General features: G+C 39.3%; 1 protein-coding gene across 5 annotated transcripts in view; it reads right to left on the bottom strand.

The window, feature by feature from the left end:
* Positions 1–20,820, bottom strand: part of FMN1 (formin 1) — a 415,982-nt gene that overhangs the window by 248,215 nt on the left and 146,947 nt on the right. For all 5 annotated transcript variants that reach the window (XM_068548761.1, XM_068548771.1, XM_068548781.1 and 2 more), the window contains one exon: positions 17,841–17,902. In XM_068548761.1, coding sequence (XP_068404862.1) covers positions 17,841–17,902 — 62 coding nt within the window. The remainder of the gene's footprint in view (positions 1–17,840; positions 17,903–20,820) is intronic.

The raw sequence follows: 20,820 nt of genomic DNA, 5'->3' as shown, positions 1-20,820 counted from the left end.
ACACTTGCTGGGCCACAAAGGAATGGCAAGGCAGAGGGGCAGATTGTGAGCAATCGAAGCAAAAGAAAAAGGCAGAGTGATGGGAAAGTATTGGGAAACAGTAGAAGAGAAGACTAAAGTTGTATGTTTGAATCTGATTTTAGAAAGTCTTAAATACCACACCAAGGACTTGAATTCAACTTGACTGACAATAATAGTAGGCTATTAAAGGTGTGTAAGAGAGAGGAACAACAATCTTTAAGCAATTTATAACACAGCTTGAATATAGGAAAGATATGATGAATTAGGATGACAGTGGCAGGGTGCCAAGGCATGAGTGTATATAAGGGACCATGGAGCTAAAATTAGCATCATTTGGCAGTCAACTACATGCAAAAGCTGAGGGTGAAGGAGTTGCCAAAGATGCATCTGAGATTTCTAGTCCAGACTTTGAGAACAGTGGATCCTTTAATTAGGGCAGCAAAGAAAAGACTGTTTTGTGTTGTGTTTACATTGTGTAGGGGGAGGTCAGAAGGAGACAAGGAGATGAGTCCTTTCAACCCTGGGGTTCTTTGCATTTTTGATGCTGAGGCTTTGGAAATTTTAAATGTGAGATATTAAAGACATTTCCCAGTCTAGGTTTTCCAGCAAAAACTAGAACTTTCCTGGAGCTGGAACTCAGGAAAACACTTGAATCCGAATAAATAGGTGTGAAAAGCCTTTACATAGATACAGACTTGCAGCAATAAATGATATCTCTGAACACAACATACAGGAAGCCAGGTAACTCAAGGCCACCTTTTGGAGAGTCACATTTGAGGGTGCTACAGAGGCAGGGCTGAGGGGGCAGCAAAGGAGATGAAGAAACACTCAGAGGAAGAGGAGAAATGGAGAATTCAGCGTCTTAGATGCTGGGGGAAGAGATCAAGCATTTCAGCACTGACATTCTAGAATCAAGGCCAGTGGAGACCCAGAGGGGACCAGCAGCACTAGATGATTACTTATCTGTGGTCTCAGCTGCTTCAGTACAGGTAGCAGAAGGCAAGTGGTAGGAGAATCTGCAACACGTAACTGATGTTTGAGAACTTTGCCATTGAGAGGACCGATGGAAACTCCAAGAAGCAGGAGTCAAGTGAAGGGATTTTAAAGTAGAGAAGAGCTGAATATACTATTACAAATAGGGGAAGGCACCTGCCAAAAAGGGAACAACGAATGAGAGAAAGCGCAGAAGAGGTGGTAGAGGGTGACATCGAAGAGACTGGGTAGGGAAATATCAGGTGTCTCTGTTTCTTTTCCTATGTACAGCGGCCAAAGTAAAAAAAAAAAAAAAAAAAAAAAAAGAGGCAAAGAAATAAGGGCATTAATAGCCTAGACACAAAGGCACTCATTCTCTATTTTCTTCTTATCTTAAAAGAAGTGCCCCCCCCTTTTCCCCCAGAGCTAATTCAACCTGTTGGGTCCCTGATTTCACCCTCTTCCACATTCTCGGGAACATTTTCTCATCACTTTGCTGCTCTCCAGCCAGGCTCTCCCCTGTACCTACTCAGGTCTCCTGTTAAAAATGCAGGGCTGCTCGGGCTGGTTCCCCATACAGTCGATGCCTAGCGCGTATCTGTTCTTACTGCGGGAGAGCAGCTCCACAAATATTACCCTATATCACTGTGGTGAAGGTAGGATCCCCATTTTACAGGTTGTCCAAAATCACAGTTGTACAAAGTAGCCGGGCTGTGACTTAAGACTGGGTCCCGCTCTCAAGCCTCGTGTTCTTTCTCCCGTGCAGAGCTGTCTCTAGACACTTGTCAAGATGCCGGCAGTAGACTCTGTTTCTGTCTAAACATTACAAAGTACCTGGCTTGCTGTCAGAGGCCAAACTTTAAATGGCTGAAATAGCTTGATAGATTGTGTGAAAATTTTATGGTCCTTCCGTCAGACACCATAATTTATTGTCACATAATACACAGTTAGAAGAACCGAAAGAAACCATCCCACAAGGGCAAACAATGCGGAGGCAGTGGCCCTTTGACACGCTAAGGCCACAGGCATTATATGGATCCAATAAGAAAGCTGCTTCAGCGAGCGAGAAAACAACCTCTTGATCTTGCAAAATGTTTTTAGACACCTAAAGGCTCTTTTATGACTGTGGCTGATTAAAATGAAAAGCCTAAATGACTAAGACGTTCTTTTTGATGAGTTTTTGCCATGAACTATGGACCTTGTAGTCCAGTGAGATTTGAGCCCTTTGATCCTGGGCGCTCACATAAATTTAGTCATAAAACAACATTGGATTTGATTTTACTAGTGTGGACGATGTTGCCAGATTTGTAATGCAATCTTGTTTTCTCCCCTCCTCAGTTTTAAGCCCATCCACCATTGTTTTATAGCAAAAGCAAAGGACTTTCCATTTGATTTTGGCAATCAAGGCTCAAGATTGAGCCACTACTCTAGAATGTGGGAATTCCACAGAAAAAATAATGATGCTGTACTATATTCAACTTTGGAATCAATGTTATTTTATGCGCTGAGAATATCAAAAAGGAAAACCCTTTTTTTTTGCATGAAAATAATTACAGATTTTCACTACTTAAAAGGATTAGGAGATGATGTGGTTGAGAACTGTAAGTATGAAGCAGGAAAAATAGGATCAGACTTCGCATCCATAAATTTCCAGCAGGACTAACTGAAGATTAATTTTGAAAAAATCAAAAGACCCTCCAGGCTACTTATTGAACAGCAGACCAAATCTCAGTTTTCAAATTTCATTTACCTAAAAAAAACTGGTACCTGTGGGAGAAGTAAAGATCCAACAAAACATTTGTTTAACAAAAAGACATGCAATCAATATAATGCAGAGGTTTAATTCACTTCCTTTGCTAATGTTCTCATTATTTGCCTGTGTGTGTGTCTGTACCACAATATAATACTCCTGTAACTTCTAATTTTAGAAGTGAAAGTTTTACTATGAAAGGTCTCTGAGGAAACCAAAATACAAATAATTTTATAAAGACCTGTATTACAGAGGCCAACATGATCAATAGTGGGGCAGCATTATTCATTTTTTATGGAGTAAACATAAAACAGTTTGGGCTCACTTAGGAAGAACCATGAAATATTTAGCCTGTTCACTAGACCAGGAAATACTAATTAAAGCTGGATAAACAGTTTTCAGTAATTTTTTTTTTTTCATGGATTGCCTGAAGGCCGGGAAACTGCTCACCAAGATTATTCTGTGACATGGGACACAAGAGTCATGAGAGGTCTCAACAATAAGGTCTAACTTAAAAAGGTTACCGTAGAATATACAGGTCACTATCCTTTGGGCAATACCTCAGGGCGTTCTCAGTTGTAGTCTCTCAATCCCTGCCTGACCCCAATGAGCATCTCAGCATATGGTCCATCCGGAGGAATGTAATTCCAGCACATGTTCACTGCCTTGCCTTTTGGTGCTAATATACTGGATTAGGCCATATGAAATTGTTGTTTTAAAGTCAAAATAGGTGAAATATCAACAATTTCATATGATTCAACTTATAAACCCCATCCAAATTTGAATAAAAACCCCACTTTATTCTGTTTTCTCAATTTTGTGAGAAAACTTTAAATTATGTGTATTATATCTATTTGCAACAGAGAGGGGTCACGCCATACGTAGTATTAAGAAACAGAACTATATTATATACATACCCACTAACAGCTTCCAAAGACTGTATAAGAAATTGTCACCTACTTGTCAAGAAAAGTAATTGTCCTGGTGGTGTGTATATATTCAGTTATGATGAGAGAAAGGTATGCAGATACCAAGAAAGAGCTTTCTCATTTCACACTCAAAAGGGTAGTATAGTGTCAGCACCTTCTTCCTCCCTATTAATTAATTCATTCAACAAATATTTATTGTGTACTTACTACATTCAAGTAGTGGTCTAGGTACCCAAGAAAAAAAATCAAGCTGTGCAAAACAGAGAAGCAACAGTGGTAGTTTTAGTAGTTCCAGTTTCAGCAGAAGCAACCACCAGCACTGGTAGAAAGTCAGTGCTTTTTGTCAGAGAGTGTGAATTCTCCCACCCATGCCCCTGCCTTAGTCAAAGCCAGTATCACCTCCTACGCGCAAGATGGCCATGTTTCCCAACTGTCCTGTCCACTTCCACTCCGGCTCCCCTACTATTTATCCCGTGCAACAGCAGCCGGGGGGTCTTCTGAAAACACAAATCTATCCTATTCGTGTCACACACTTCTCTGCTCAGACTTAGTCCGTAGATTCCCACTGTTCTGAGGATGAAATTGGAAAGCCTTAAGAAGACCAACAAGACCCTTCCAGAATCTGGCCTCTTGTTCCCCTCCACAGCCATGGTTTTCAAACTGTGGTCTGTCATCCGTGAGTGGGATAACAAATCAATTTATGCCTCCTCGGCAGCATTTTTAAAATAAGAGAGTTGAATATACCGGAATACATCACATGAAATAATTTCTGCTTAACAGAACCCTTATTTCACACACACACACAAACATGTAATCTGAGTTTTGATGTAAAATCTATTTCTTAGTGCAGGATGCAGTTTAAAAACTTAGAAAAATCCTACTGCAGAGCTTCTCCCCCGAACTCTCTCCTATTTGTCACTCACTGCCCTCTGGGCACACCGGCCTCCCCACAGTCCTCAAACCAACCACACTCCTCTTCACCCTTTGCGTCTCTGCTTAAATGTCACTTCCTAAAAGTATCCTTCCCTGACCCCTCAAGTCTAAATTAGAGTCTATCCGTAGCACCTCGTTCTGTATTTTTCCTCACAGCATTCATCATATTAACTGATTATTTTATCAACATCTGTCTCTGACTGGACTATAGGCTCCCTACAAGAAAGTAGGGATCATGTCTGCTCTGTTCCCTCCAGCACCTAGCACAGTGCCTGACACCTAGTCAGCAGTCTAACATACAGTGAATGAATGAATAATAGAGAGACCTCTAATTTCTTTTCGATGAGTCCATTCTTTGAGGAAACACAGATGCTCAATTTCAAAAGGCATTGCTTTTTTGGTGTCTCTTTGTCTTCTGCCATATAGAACGTGCATGTATATTTATGGCCATAAACACAACACATACGGCTTCTGTTATTACATTAAGCATTACGCCTATGAGTATAGAACTAGTCATACATATTTGTGCATGGTGTTCTGTGAAAAAAAAACTAAGAGCGATTTTCTTTTTCATGTTTAAGGCAAAGCTCTAAACTGGAAAGCTTCTTTAATCATCAACAGAAAACTTGGAGCTTTATTAAGAGAAAAAGAGTTAAGGTGACCTCCAGTGGTGAGACTGGGGGATGGCTTCCAAAATAATTGTCATACACAGATAACCGATCACACAGATCCACCTATCTATGCAATACCTTTCTCAATTAATACTTTAAATTATGCATATCATATCTATTTTCAACAGGTAGGGGTCACTGCACACAGAGTGTTAAAAGAAAATAAGCAGGACTGTATTACAGAGACACCTACAGCAGCTTTTTTTTTTTTTTTGCAGGAACCCCCAAAGTTTTAGTGTTTAATAGCACAACTGACCAAGGTCCAAGACGTGAAGTTACCATGCTCAGGAAACAGGGTGGGCAGGGGAGGGAAATCACTCTATAAACTAACTCTATAGTAAGTGGTAAGAAGAATGCACACTTTATAATTGCCACTCATAAATAATTAAAGAAACTGCCACTCATTTAAGGCAATCAGAACATCTGAGACTTGAGAATTCTCTTAGCTGAGATCTAAGATCGGAAATTTGCAAATTCCATTGAAAGGAGATAATTTTAAAATGCTTACACTGCATAGTCTTCCCCTTCATTAGCCTCTGGGTAATATGAGTGACTTAGTTTACGCTGCCTGTTATTCAGCCTTTTTTGTACATTCTGTTCTTTTAACTAAACAGTAAATCCTCTGAGAACATAATCCATGTGGGGATTAAACAAAATAATCTAGGGTATGTGCTAAGTAGAATATCTGGCATATAGTAATATGCAATAGTGTTAGCTGCTATTATTAAGTGATGGTTTGTTTGGTTTTTTTAATAAATTTACTTATTTATTTATTTATGGCTGTGTTGGGTCTTCATTGCTGCACGCAGGCTTTCTCTAGTTGCGGCGAGCGGGGGCTACTCTTCGTTGCGGTGCACAGGCTTCTCATTACGGTGGCTTCTCTTGTTGCGTAGCACGGGCTCTAGAAGAGCGGGCTTCAGTAGTTGTGGCACGTGGGCTCAGCAGTTGTGGCTCGCGGGCTCTAGAGCACAGGCTCAGCAGTTGTGGCGCACGGGCTTAGTTGCTCCGCCGCATGTGGGATCTTCCCGGACCAGGGCTCACACCCGTTGTCCCCTGCATTGGCAGGTGGATTCTTAACCACTGTGCCACCAGGGAAGTCCCCTTAAGTGATGTTTTATCTCTAGCATATTTCATATTTGCCAGTGCTCAATGAGTATTTATTATAAAAAAGATAAACTATAAAAAGCAGAGTTATATATATATAAAATGTATTTTAAGGAGTTTATCTTTAGAGCAAGAACAATTTTGAAACGCAATACCTTATAGCAGAGACTTGGGGGGCCCTAACTCTTGGGGTGCTTTCACATATTCAGATATTTCTTTCATAAAATCATGGCAGCAGCAATATTTCCTTTAACAGGCAGTAATGGAAACTAGAGCATCACACTTATATCACAAAAATATTAAAAGCAATGCTCTTTGGAACATTAGGTATAACATTAATCACAGAATTTATTTATTTTTATATATATATAGGTGCATGGTTTATATTGAGAAAACATTACTGCCAAAGAATACAAATCAACAGCCACTGGCTTAAAGTGAACTTAACATGCTGCTCCTCAGAACAAATAAATAGTTATTTGTCAGTCATCTACCACTGCCATTGTACCTCCAGTCCCATACTTAGCTATCACAACAGTTGCAATCAGCATCATATCAACCAAGTTACAATGTCACCATTACCACAGTTTCAGATGAGAAACTGAAGCTCCGAAAGGTTTAGATCATTTAAGACCACGCATCTAGTTGGTAATGGAGATAGGATTCAACCCAAGGAAGATTCCACGCCTGTGTTTCTACTCAGCTGTCCTGCCTAGGGTTGTGTTACATTTCATCCAATGAATGGTTAGTTGACTTCATTATGTGGGTTTATTTTTCAGCAATTTCTGCTGCTAAGGTCCATCGTTCTTAAGGCCTGATATTCAACCCAAGGAGAGATCAAAGGCAAGGGTCAGTCCAGAACCAAGGTCATGGTACAAATCCTCTCTAGGCAAGGACCTTCAAGGTGGAAGAACTTTCAGAGGCTCAGTGTAGAGGTTGAGTGCCACTTCATAGAGTTGGTGTAATAACTCATTTAATCCTCATACAAAAAGACTGGAGCATTGTAAGTGGTCACTAAATATCAGCTATTATCACTCCTTCAATAGAAGCAGCTGCAGTGAAATGATCAAAGCACACACACACACACACAAAGACATCATAAATTCACACTCTAGATTCCAAAGCCCACATGAGACTGGACTTCTTAGAAGAAGCACAGGTGCCCATTTATCACATGTGGGCACATCCTACAAATAGGTGACAGCACAGGGAAGAGCCACATCACCCATATGCGTAAGGGGTCAGTAATGCTGGAGCTCTGTTGGGGAAGATAGGTTTGAAAACAGCTGAGGAAATCCTATATTCAAATTGCAGAAATCAAACAAGTGAGTAGCTGGCAGGACGCAGAGAAGTTTTGCCACTGTATTTTCTTACTTAATTTATGGTCTCAGAAATTGATTTCTCTGAGATTCAGGTTTCAAATCTCTAAGATGAATACAGACAAATATCAAGATTATGGTGACAAATACTAGAGGCTCTTCCTCAAGCTGGGCTCAGGCCCAGCTACAAGAAATGCAGTTCAGGTGCTCTTTCCTTCTATACTTAGGTAGGAAGAAGAGCTCGTCATTTCTGAACCCAGCGAAATAAGAGGTCTCTGCTGCTCTTTTTTCTTTCTTTATAAACATCACATAAATGTCTCCATTTTTTTGTTTTTTACCATATAAAGAGCTTGTACAGGATAAAAATAAGGGATGATCTGCAGAAGTCTTTGCCACAGGATGAGGGGAAGAGGGAAAAATGAAACGTTAGGAAACCATTGCACTAGATAAAGTACGTCAAATCAGTTGACAAGTGGACAGTGGAAACAGAGTGGATTTAGAAACCAGACAGAGCTGGTTAGGAGATCTTGCCATTCCACTAGCCAGCTAGGAAAAGGCAGGACAGCACTTAACTTCTGAGCCTCACTTGATTAGAAATTATGTATAGAAAGCACCAAGTAGAGTGCCTGGCAGTGTGTACTTCATATTCAACAATGATGGTCATAACCATCTCCAATTAAGGCAGAAAGCAAAGGGTACTCAGCATTTAAACTCTGAAAATCAAACACAGTTTCTCCCTATTGCTTCCTAAAAATGTAGTAGGACACCAACCATACCCAAGTTTTTGCGCGAAGAGCTATCGCTTGCTCACCCTTCCAACACAGCTGCCCTCTCTATTCCATCAATAGCCCTTTCAGGGAAGGACGGGAGGAAGAAAGAAAGGGAATAAGGAAGGAAGGAAAAAAGGAAGAGAAAAGAAATGTAAAAGCCCACAAAGGTCTAAAAGCTCAAAGGATGTTTGCTTGGTACGCATGAAACCATGGAGAAAAGAGGATGAGGACTTTCTTACTTAGCCTCTCCAAGCTCTATACCGGGGGTCACCAACGTGGATGTCTACAGGGCCTGGCAATCAACATCAGCAAGACAACAGGGAACGTGGGGAAGAGTTGTGGCAAATTAAGAGTACACGTGCTCGTTTAAATTGATTCAAGGGTGACTTTTTAAATGACATGATGATGAGCAAACTCACTCCTTTGGATTGTGTTTGATGGCGCCATAAAGTTAAGAACTCTTTGGCTCTCCTAATGCTACCTCTAAAACAGCTTTCTACTGAAATACCTTGAGTCATGAAGAAATTTCTAGCAACATCCAGTCATACTGCTCAGCCACTATTCATCATATTATGACTCATTGCCCAGCATTGCTGCAGGTAATGTGGGACCAGGGGACCTCAAAGACTTCTGGGTTGAGTTGAGGCAGACACACGGGCCCACTCTTCCCAGGCCAGAAATAATTGAACTTCAGAAGGAAATGTAGACTACCTAGTCCTGTACTCTTACTTTATGGGTAAAAAACCTGTTACTCACCCAATGGTACACGACTGTACAAAACACACAGCATTATGAAGCAAGGCAGGACAAGTGTGGGGGAGAAGGAAGCACTCCCCACAGGCTCAACGTACTTCATTCACTTCCTCGTTTCTCATGAAGAGTCAAAAAAGCAAAAGCTTATACCAGAAACTAACACAACATTGTAAATCAACTATACTTGAATTTTAAAAAATTTTTTAAAAAGCAAAGGCCAACATTCAAAAAGTCACTGTTCCAACATCAGCCTGTCCCCTAAAGTCAAAAACTATTGAAAAAAAAAAATAACCATCTGGGCCCACATGAGTGACTCAAGTTCAGAGTTTAAGACTCGGTGAGGTTTACAGCAGCACTATTCACAACAGCCAAAACATGGAAACAACCTAAATGTCCATCAACAGATGAACGGATAAAGAAGATGTGGTACATATATACAATGGAATACTACTCAGCCATGAAAAAGAACAAAATAATGTCATCTGCAACAACATGGATGCAACTAGAAATTATCACGCTAAGTGAAGTCAAGTCAGAAAAAGACAAATACCACTTGATATCACTTATATGTGGAATCTAAAATACGGCACATATGAACCTATCTACAAAACAGAAACAGACTCAACTCACAGACATAGAGATCAGACTTGTGCTTGCCAAGGGGGAGGCGGGTGAGAGAGGGATGGACTGGGAATTTGGGGTTGCAAACTAAATATTACATTTAGAATGGATAAACAACAAGGTCTTACTGTATAGCACAGGGAACTATATTCAATCTCCTGGGATAAACCATAATGAAAAAGAATGTTAAAAAAAAAGAATGTGTGTGTGTGTGTCTGTGTGTGTGTGTATGTGTAAAACTGAGTCACTTTGCTGTACAGCAGAGATTGGCACAACATGGTAAATCAACTATACTTCAATTAAAAAAAAAAGAAGACTCGGTGGGGATGTTTGGAGCCCATGGCCTCTGAAGGAGGTAAACAAAGCCGGCATCAGCCTCAATGATACAAATGAAAGTAAAGCACACTCTCTTCATTCTACAACCAGTTTCCCTCTATCAGCAAATGCAGCTTGAAAAAATAATGGAATTATATGGGGCAAGACAGCATCTTGAAGGCTGAGACAAAGGGCTCCTGGGCTAAGTTAGCTAGGGAATTAATTGCTTTGTGTTTTCCATCAACGTTCAACTCCAAATATTATCTGCAAGCTTCTAGGTAGCCAGGGGCCCAAGAGGCACCTCAACACCAGCAAACCAGCAAATCTACTAAACTCCTAACATTGCACTGTATATACACAATGAAACAACAAATTAAAATATTTCCCAACACTTTGTCTTCTTTCCTGGCATCTCAGTAATGAAATATCAGCACTTAGGGGAATACCATAAGGGTTTAATGAAATCATATTTCATATTTGCAAAAGTTTTGTTTATCAATCTACAAATTACTCCCCTTCCCTCAAAGTATTCTCCATAAATTAATAGATTTAAATGTGCTGTGTTGATAACAAAGAACATAACAGATGGGAAAGGCTCAGGATGTACGTGTCTTTATAAATTTAGCTGTATCAGCTCAAGTTTGTACTCAATTTTGTTTCAACAGCAGTGTGTTTACTATTAGAAATGGACCAGTGGGGTGGGTTGGAGAGAGAAAAGTAAGGAAGTCTACAAGTTCCTCTTAGTGGAGGCCAACATACCATTTGGTTCTCTGGGGGCCCACGAGGTAGAATGCAAGTTAATTTCTAGTTTGGCGCCCATCCCTGGATCATTTCACAGTAGGAGTTACCAGATTAGAAATGTGCCTGTGTTGCACAATGAGCAGGGGCCTGCCAGAGGCCATTGCTCAGTCAAGTTTCCCCTTAGTGAAGGACTGTGCCTGTGATGAATGGGGTAAATAGAAAAGGTTCCCGTAAAGGAAATGTGACTGTTGGCTAGTTCTTTTTCTTCTGTCCCACAACCCAAAGAACATTATTTAAAAACAGATAAAACAATGTGTCATTTCCATGGCACTGACTTCCAAACTGCTGAAAGTGCTGGTCAAAAACAATATGCTTAAATTATCCAAGCTCCTCAAAAGCCAGATGTGGGGCATGCATTGTTTTTTTTCAACTTTCAAAATTGAGGAAGTCGAGAGCCAAAGAAGTCCTACCCATCCCTCAGGCTTTTCTCCCATCAAAAAGAAGAACTGGCCCTCCTACAGAAGCTGCATTTACCATTCTGAGAGCTGCATCCCCTCACTGACTCAGGCATCCTAATCAGCACTGGGAAGCTCGAGGGCAGAGTGTCACTGAACACCCGAACAGTGTCCCACGGAAGCAAGCAGAGCTGAGAAGAGACACCCGGGTTAGAAAGGGGAACCTCCGGAAGAAGCTAAAAGGAAAACGGGGGAGGGGGGTGTAAATAACAGGGCTTTGGAGACTCTGAGTTACATAACCCTAAGGCTGAAAGGACACTGTGGTGGACAAATTGAAATTTTTTAAAAAGTATGCTTGGGCCAATAATAAAAATTCAAAGGTACTATTAGTATATGGCCTGGTCCATCCCTCATTTTATAAATTAGGAAACTGAGTCCAAAAATTTGCCTGAAGTTCACATCGTTCTTCGTCCCCAAAGTAAGACCTCACTCCAGACCTTCTGTTTCTAGATCCAACATTCTTTCCATTAATGTTGCATTGATTAATAGAAAGAGCATCGGCTTCAAAGTCAGACAGATCTAGGTGGATTCAAATTCAGGTTCCCCCACTTACTAGTCTAGGACTTCTGACAATTCATGGTCTCCGGGAGCCTCAGGTTTTGTCATCTATAAAATGGGGACAAATCTATTACTTTGCTTATATTTCTACATTTACTCTTTATGATACAAACACCAAATGCACAGAACAAAGGTGGGCACACAGTGAGGATTTGATTACATTTAGGTGCTAATGTTTTTGAATCATAGGTTGTTAGGTATTTCAAAGAAATATGTATGCATCATCTATGTGCCAAGCACTTTGCTGGGTACTTTCAAAGACAGAAAAAAAACTGCTCCCCCCAGGTGCCTACAATCAGATTAATAAGCAGGACCTTGATAGCATCAAAAGGTGATGAGACCACTCAAAGGGTTTAACTTGAACTCAGAATGTGCCTTGTACATTGAGACAAGATTATACGAATCAACATAAAGCAGTTCAGAAACATCAGTTACTTGGAGGAAAAAAAGAATTACGTGAGAAACAAACTATACAGTCCTCCTTCCCTCCCTCCCTCCATTCTTCTCTATTCATGGTAAAGCTCTAACAGGGGAACAAGATATTTTTCAAATTTATTTGACCATGAAATACTCTTGTCAAGGAGCATTTCAGAGGCTCACCATTCAGTAGAATGAGCTTTGGGAAAGCCCGGTTTAGAGCCCCTGATATAGAGCACAGACGCCGAAGAACAGCTGGAAGATCATGGAAAAGTCACCCTCAAAGAATAAGTCAAAGTCCCAGGGAAGTCCTTAACCAAAAGAGCCTGAGGACCACTCTAAACTCAAGCTGCCTAATTACAAGGAGACCTGTGCAGGGCAAAAGGAATGAGAAATAGTATTTACTGAGCATGTGTTGGTAACCGGGTATACGTCATATTGAACAATCCTAGAAGGGAGGCATCATCAAATTATCATAATTTAAAAAAAATTTTTTTTAATTGAGCTATAGTTGATATACAATATTTTATAAGTTACAGATGTACAACACAATGATTCACAATTTTTAAAGGTTATACTCCATTTATAGTTATTGTAAAATATTGGTTATATTCCCTGTGCTGTACTATATACCCTTATAGCTTATTTATTTATTTATATTTTTTTAGCATATAAAATTGAATTATTTATATAGATTATATTGCTTTATTGAGGTTTTTTTTGATTATAAAACGAGTACATATGCATGTTGAAAATTAAAGGAATTCAGAACTGCCTAATTAACAAAGAAAAAAATCCTAACCTGGCAACCACTGTTAACATTATGGGAAATAAAATTTTCAAATCACTATTTATGAGCCCACACAGGCGCACACACACAATTTTTATGATAGGAATCATACCGCTAATAGGCAACTTGATTTTTTTTACTCAATAATGTTTAATCTATCTTAAATATCAGTACTACATTCTACAGTGTTATGAGCATGTTTTTTTTTTTAAACATCTTTATTGGAGTATAATTGCTTTACAATGGTGTGTTAATTTCTGTTTTATAACAAAGTGAATCACCTATACGTATACATATATCCCCATATCTCCTCCCTCTTGCGTCTCCTTCCCACCCTCCCTATCCCATCCCTCTAGGTGGTCACAAAGCACTGAGCTGATCTCCCTGTGCTATGTGGCTGCTTCCCACTAGCTTATTCATTTTATACATAATAGTTTGTACCTCTTAATCCCTTACCCATATTGCCCCTCCCCCCTTCCCTTTCCCCACTAGTAACCACTAGTTTGTTCTCTATATCAGTGAGTCTATTTTGTTAGATTCACTAGCTTGGCTTATTTTTTTAGACTCCACATATAAATGATATCATACAGTAATTGTCTTTCTCTGTCTGACTTATTTCATTTAGCATAACACCCTCTAAGTCCATCCATGTTGTTGCAAATGGCCAAATTTCATTATTTTCTATGGCTGAGTAGTATTCCACTGTATGTATATGTGCATGTGTGTGTGTGTGTGTGTGTGTGTATATATATATATATATATATATATATATATCACATCATCTTTATCCATTCATCTGTTGATGGACAGTTAGGTTGCTTCCATATCTTGGTAATTGTAAACAATGCTGCTATGTACAGTGGGGTGCATGTCTTTTTGAATTAGTGTTTTTGTTTTTTTCAGATATACACCCAGGAGTGGAACTGCTGGGTCATATGGCAGTTCTGTATTTAGTTTTTTGAGAAACCTCCATACTGTTTTCCACAGTGGCTGCACCAATTTACATTCCCACCAACAGTGTAGGAGGGTTCCATTTTCTCCACATCCTTGCCAACATTTGTTATTTGTGCATCAATATGATTATTATTGCACAAATGCTGAAACTGAGAGAAGTCCCAGAGACGTTGATTAATTTCCTAATGGCACAGTGCAAGGAGTTGAACTGAATCCTGACTCAAAAACCTGAGTTCTTTCATACTCTCGTCACACATAAAATAGTATCACACCTGGTTCTCTGACTACGATAAGACAAAGATCAACTACGTAGAGAAAGATTTTGCACAAGAGCTGTGATAGTGACAGTTAAACCTTGCTCCTAGACAATCCTGAAGGAAAAACTCTTCATTTATACCGTGGTAGAATTAGTTTTATCACATGCCTTAAAAGGGCAGGTGTGAACTATGTTTCTACCCAATGGCCATGAACTTGTTATGCAATGGCTACCACAAGCAAAAATTTCTCAAATAAGTAAGTATCTGTAAATGTAAGGTGCCACTTTTTCAAAAATAAAATCAGTAACACAGAATTACTCAAAACTGAAAACTGAACTAGATGATACTGAATATCATGAAGCGATCATATACTCTCTAAGGCAGAGTTCGCTAAATAAAGGGCATACTGGGCAAAATTTAAGAATTTTGCTGGTTATAATCATAAATGACATGAAATAGTCAAGCCATGGAAAATGTCTGACCTGCAACCACTCTCCTGCTGGAGCTTTCAGTAGAAAAGTCAGCCAAGTGCTTTGAGTTGAAGGTATATATAAATTGATGGAATTTGGAAATGGATTCATTCAAGTTATCAATAATTTTTTGCTTTTGAACTACAGGGAGACTATGTATCTAAGTTGCTACACGTTTTGAAAAGCTGGTCCCAAGACCAAGCGCTTTCTAGAGCACAGCCTTCCACAAATGTGGGCTACAGAGCATGCATGAGATTAAAACTCCAGACTCCCCACTTACAAGCCTTGGGACTCTGGGCTGAATGTTTCAACTTCCAATCAAATCACTTAAAGTGGTAAGGATTCCATTTTCCAGGTGGGGGAATTGAACAATTAAATGACTTCCCTACAAATCTATGGTCTAAAACAGAATAGCAAACTGAGTTTAGGTTCTCTGTTGAACCACGCTGTTTCTTTAAAGTCTATGAAAACAGTCTCAAAAAACTAAATGTCATACATATCAAATCTTGTATATGGCGATAGAATGGATCACTTTTCTTGTATCCTTTAAGCATGGAATCTTTCTTATTCTAGAAAAGCATTTTGAAGAAGTCCTGAAACACGTCTGACTTCTCCATGACCTGTTAAGTGGAGAAAGAAAATCTAACAGGCAATGAAGGCTGCAAGTGGAAATCCACATAAAGAAATGAGTAAGGAAACAGCTGCTCACCAATTATCTTTAACCAGTCCTGTGACAGGAGATGTGACTTTGTGGAATAAAACAGGTGCAGATGGTATTATTCAGCGAGTACCCCAAGAGTATAGCCAGGCTGGGTTGTTGTTTTACAAATTTGTGTCTGTTCTGACTGGTTGGTATTGCTACCCACCTAGTTATTTTCTACATCTCCCAGAGAACAGGGATTCATGACAGCATAAAGGAGCCAGGCAGGGAAAATGGCCCACAATGGGGACAGTGGCAAACTAGAGAACACGTGTCCTGGTTGAAGTGACGTCTGCTCCTTAACCCCAGCAGGTTAAAGTTATACAGGAAAATAAGCCCAACATTGCCAGCTTTTCCAATTGTTTTTTAGAAGCAGCTAGAAATCTCTCCATATTTGAAACTATTCCTAATTGAATCTTTAAAATTCTCTGTTTGCCAACAAGACACTTCTCTAGGTCAGATGAGGAATAAGAGTTGCCAGTTTCCTATCGAGAGCTGTCAGACTGCTGGACTAGTTCCCAGCTACAGTTCAGCGTACAGATGGGGTACACTGCGCCCCATCTGTACACTGATGGCAATAGCGTGCCATTGCCACAGGGTTTCAGCAACTTGGTATCAATCATCAATATGGGACTGTTTTTTTCTTTTCTTAGTCTACTAACAGCATTACAAGGACATAATTATTTCAGAGATACTTAAAACTGAAGGTATAATTAGGAACATTTTTTTTAACGTTTACTACTGTCAATCATATCTTGGTCTAACCTTTATTTTAAGTGGAGATCATGATCCCAATATACTTTTTCCCCTTCCATTTACTCTTCTCTTCCCCTTCTCCAACCTTCTCCTAGTTTGAGATGTGAGATCATGGGACTTTTGTGGAGATGAAAAGACATGAAATAATGCACAGAACATGCCTAGAAAAATGCCCAGCACAAAGGAAGAACCCGGAGATTGTAAGTACCTGTGGTTCCTGTGAATATTATTTAGCTGTCAAAGTCCTCCCAGGGCTGGTCTACAACTTGAGGAAGGTAGTGTTAACTCTTATAGCTGAGCTGTTAAAAAAACTTTTCACAGAATCACTTCTGTACCACCCTCTTTAGCAATCTGCCTGTTAAATTAATCCCTACTTCAGCTTCTCCGAGACAGCTGAGAATCTTTTACACACCAGAACAAAGGAAAAAAGCGAGGTCTCTGTAGAACGTTTGGCAACAAAGGAGATAAGGGCCTCCCCCTCTCTTTGTCCCCTAGGAGTCAGAGGTACTTTTCCACTTTTTTGTTTCTGTGTGCAATGGACTCATTCTCTCCTCCAAACTACTTAAACCAAGCTGGATAAGGGTGGCCTGTATTCATACCCCATATGACTTATTTAATGATCTTTTTGCTACCTGCAGTGACTTCATATACAATCCAGTACACCATCACAGTTATTTTTAAAAGGATATTATCACTTAATGGAAAGAAGACTATCTGATCCACAAACTCACTGACTTAGCATGTAATGAGTTAAGCACTATACAACTAACCAAGTTTGATTTGAATTGCACTAATATTCTCTCCTGAGATATGGGGGTCAACCCCAGCCATCAGTAAACTAGAAACAGTGCCTGATTCAATATTTAGTTATGTGAAATTAAGACTCTGAAACTTCCTGTTACAGGCACAGCAAGCAAATACCAAACATACGGGAATGATAATGAGTGGGACAAAGGAAATGATCCCTCAGACTTTCTGGGCTTCACAAAGGAGATCAAGTCAGCAACTTCCATGCACTCCCTGGGGATATGGAACGGCTGGCCCAGGACAACTCTTCCTCCTACTAAGGCCACTTCCTTAAGTGCTTTAATCTGCTTGACATCACATTGCAGACATATGCTAAGCGACAGACAGATACGAACACATGGCTGGGGAGGATGCCCAACAAAATAATTCGCACTGTGCACAGGAAACAATTTTTCAAAGCCTTCTTATAAACAGTAAAAGTCTAAATACTCTTATCTTCTTGCCTGCTTTCCAAATAAAACCATCAATTTTCTCCAATCAAATCCTTTTCCCAAATGCATTTGCGGTATTTTTAAAAAAAAACAATAGGAATTGAATTCTATTAAAAATGGAGTTCAAGGCTTTCATCCCCAGGATAATCAAGGCCCGGTGGCAGGTGCAAGGTGCAGATGCTGTCTAGGTAAATATGTCAACAAAAGCAGAGTATTTACTTCAGCACATGAGAAAACCAAGTTATCAGTCTCAAATAACCAGTTCAGTAGAATCAAAGAGATATACCTGCAGGTTTTCAATTTCTTCTTTGTGCTCCCTCTTCAAGTGTAAAATAGCAGCTTGGTATTCTGTAAGATCACAAAAGAAGCCAATTACAAAGAAGCACAAAATTCAAGTGAATATCTCCAAGATTCCAGAGGCCCTCCTACAAGTCAACTGAGTAAATAAATACCATAGTTTGACATTAACCTGATAAGAGATAATGAAAACGGGGGCAAAACAGAGCAAGAAGCTCAGAATAGAAGGGAGATTTACTCCGATTTAGCAAATCCTGAATTATGACATGTCCCAAATTAAGCAGATCAGATAGGGTTAAAAAAAAAAAAAAAAAAAAGGTATGATAAGTGTTCCAGATAAAGACCAGGTCCGGTGTTTGTCTTTAAGGAGGAGTTAAAGCCCCACAGAGAACAAATACAGTCATGTTAAGAGCAGACACACAGGAAATAAAAGAAAACTTCTCTATGTGAGATCACAGAACTTTATTTTTAACTGTTTCCAAAAGAAAAAAAAGAAATCTCCATTTGAATAAGCAAGCACCCAGGGCTGATTTTAATCTTTAGATCACTTCAGAAAGTCAAGACCATTTGTCATGTGGATGAGAGACTCTAGGGTGAGTTGAGGTTGAAAGGAGGACAAAAATAAATTTCTGGTCCAATTTTCGTCTAAGTCTAATAATGTTTATTCCAACAATAAGTCCTAAGTGTATACAGGAACTCCTGCCAACCACTAAAACTACCATCCCCCTGGCAAAGCATGAAGCACCCGGGACGACTTTATTTCCAGCAGGACAACTAAGAATGTGGGGTCGGTCACAGCACTGTACAGGCTGCAGAGAACCACAAAGCAAAACGCTAGAAGAAAAAATTGCTGTGGGATAAGTCGCCTTTTTTTTTTTTTTTTTTTTTTTTAAACACAAATGTGTTTGGGGCTGTGATTATGAGTAAGAAAGTCATTTAGATGTCATTTAAAAATGTATGAAAAGGCATGCTATTTCTTCAGATGGATTCCAGAAATTCAGGCATGAAAGTTTAGGTATCAATTCAAAAGCCGATGACACACTACTATATATAAAATAGATAACTAATAAGAACCTACTGTATAGCACAGAGAACTTGTCTCAATACTCTGTAATGGCCTATGTGGGAAAAGAATCTAAAAAAGAGTGGATATATGTATGACTGATTCACTCTGCTGTACAGCAGAAACACAACACTGTAAATCAACTATATTCCAATAAAAATTTTTTTTAAAAAGTGGATGAGGAGAATCTTTGGGAAAGCTGTGAGAGACAGGAGTGTTGCTGTTGATAATTACGACTAGCCACACCACTACTCTGATGGGAAATGTGTTCCACTGAACTATGATCCCTCAGCAAGTTCTGTGGGTTCTACATCCAAACCCTACCTTCAATCAAACCACTTCTCACCAACCCCACAACCACCACTATGGTCCAAACCACCACCATCTTTTCCCTGGACCACCGCGCACCGTGGTAATATGCTTTCATTCCCACCACCACCATTAACTCATTCTCCTCACTGAAGCCTGAATGATCTATTAAAGGCATGAATTGGATCATGTCTCGTTCCTAGCTTTCCACTTGGAGTAAAATCAAAACTCCCTGCTGCAGTCCATAAGGCCTTTCATGACCTTACACCTGCATACCTTCTACATGCCACCTTCCCCTCTCACTACATGCCAGGCACATTGGCTTTCTGGCTATTTTTTGAACTTGTCGAGTTTTCTACCTCAAAATCTTTACTAATATTGGGGACAATAATGATGGATTGCATTTACTGAGCACTTACTATATATCAGGCCTTATCTAAGTATTTCGTATGTATTAACTCATCTTGTCCCCACAATAACCCTATGATGTAGGTGCATTAACCCCATTACAGACGAAGAAACTGATGCATGGAGAAGCAGCTTATCCAAGGAAGCTGAATAAGTTGCAGAGCTAAAATCATGCATAATTCAATGGGTGAATGTATAAATAAACTGTGGTATATCCACAGAATGCAATACTCCTCAGCAGTAATAAGGAATGAACTATTGATACATCAACAAAGACGAATATCAAAGGCATTATGCAGAGTGAAGGAAGTCAGTCTCAGAAGGTTAACTCTTGTTTAACTTCATTTATATAACATTCTGGAAGAGGCAAAACCATAGGGATGAAGAACAGATAAGAGAAGCAGTGGCCAGAAGTTAGAGATGGGCCAGAAGATGGCCAGAAGTTAGCCAAAGTTAGAAGTTTGACTACAAAGGGGCAGCATACAAAGGAATTCTGAAGGTGATGTAACTATTCTCTGTCCTGATTATGGTGGTGGTTACATGAATCTATACGTCGGGTTAAAACTCAGAATCAGAATTTTCATACCAAAAAGAAAAAAGTTAACTCTATAGTATGTTCATTTTTAAATATTACAAGTATTTAACTTTTCAGTGTTTTCCCTAAGAAATTCAGCATAACACAAGAATACCTGTTACTACCACTTCTATTCATTGTTTTCCTAAGGGCACTAGCAGATGCAGTAGGACAAGAAAAAAAGAAAAACACATGTGCATACACACATATTTTTATATATAATAAAGGAAAAAATAAAGCCATTATTCACTATGATTGTGTATTTAGAAAATTCCAAAAGATTCTGCAGATAAAATGTTAGAATTAATATGTGAGTTTAGTAGAGTTGCTGGATATTAAATCAGTATACAACAGTCCTGATATTAGCAACCGTTTAACAAAGAACACTTGACACAGTACCTCTAAAAGCATAAAGTACTTAGAACCTTACCAAAAATAGGTAAGACTTCATATGAGAAAATAGAAACACTATATTGAAATATATTACCAAGAAAGACACAGAAAGTGAGCAAGCCATGTTTTTGATAAGACTCAATACTGTAAAGATGTTTATTTTTCCAAATTGATCTACAGATTCAATGCAATCCCATTCAACATTTCTAAGGGTTTTTGTTT

This window comes from Eschrichtius robustus, chromosome 1, assembly GCF_028021215.1.
Source record: "Eschrichtius robustus isolate mEscRob2 chromosome 1, mEscRob2.pri, whole genome shotgun sequence".
Taxonomy (NCBI): Eukaryota; Metazoa; Chordata; class Mammalia; order Artiodactyla; family Eschrichtiidae; genus Eschrichtius; species Eschrichtius robustus.
The sequence above is the reverse complement of the archived record's forward strand: the minus strand, read 5'-3'. Positions and strand labels throughout refer to the sequence as shown.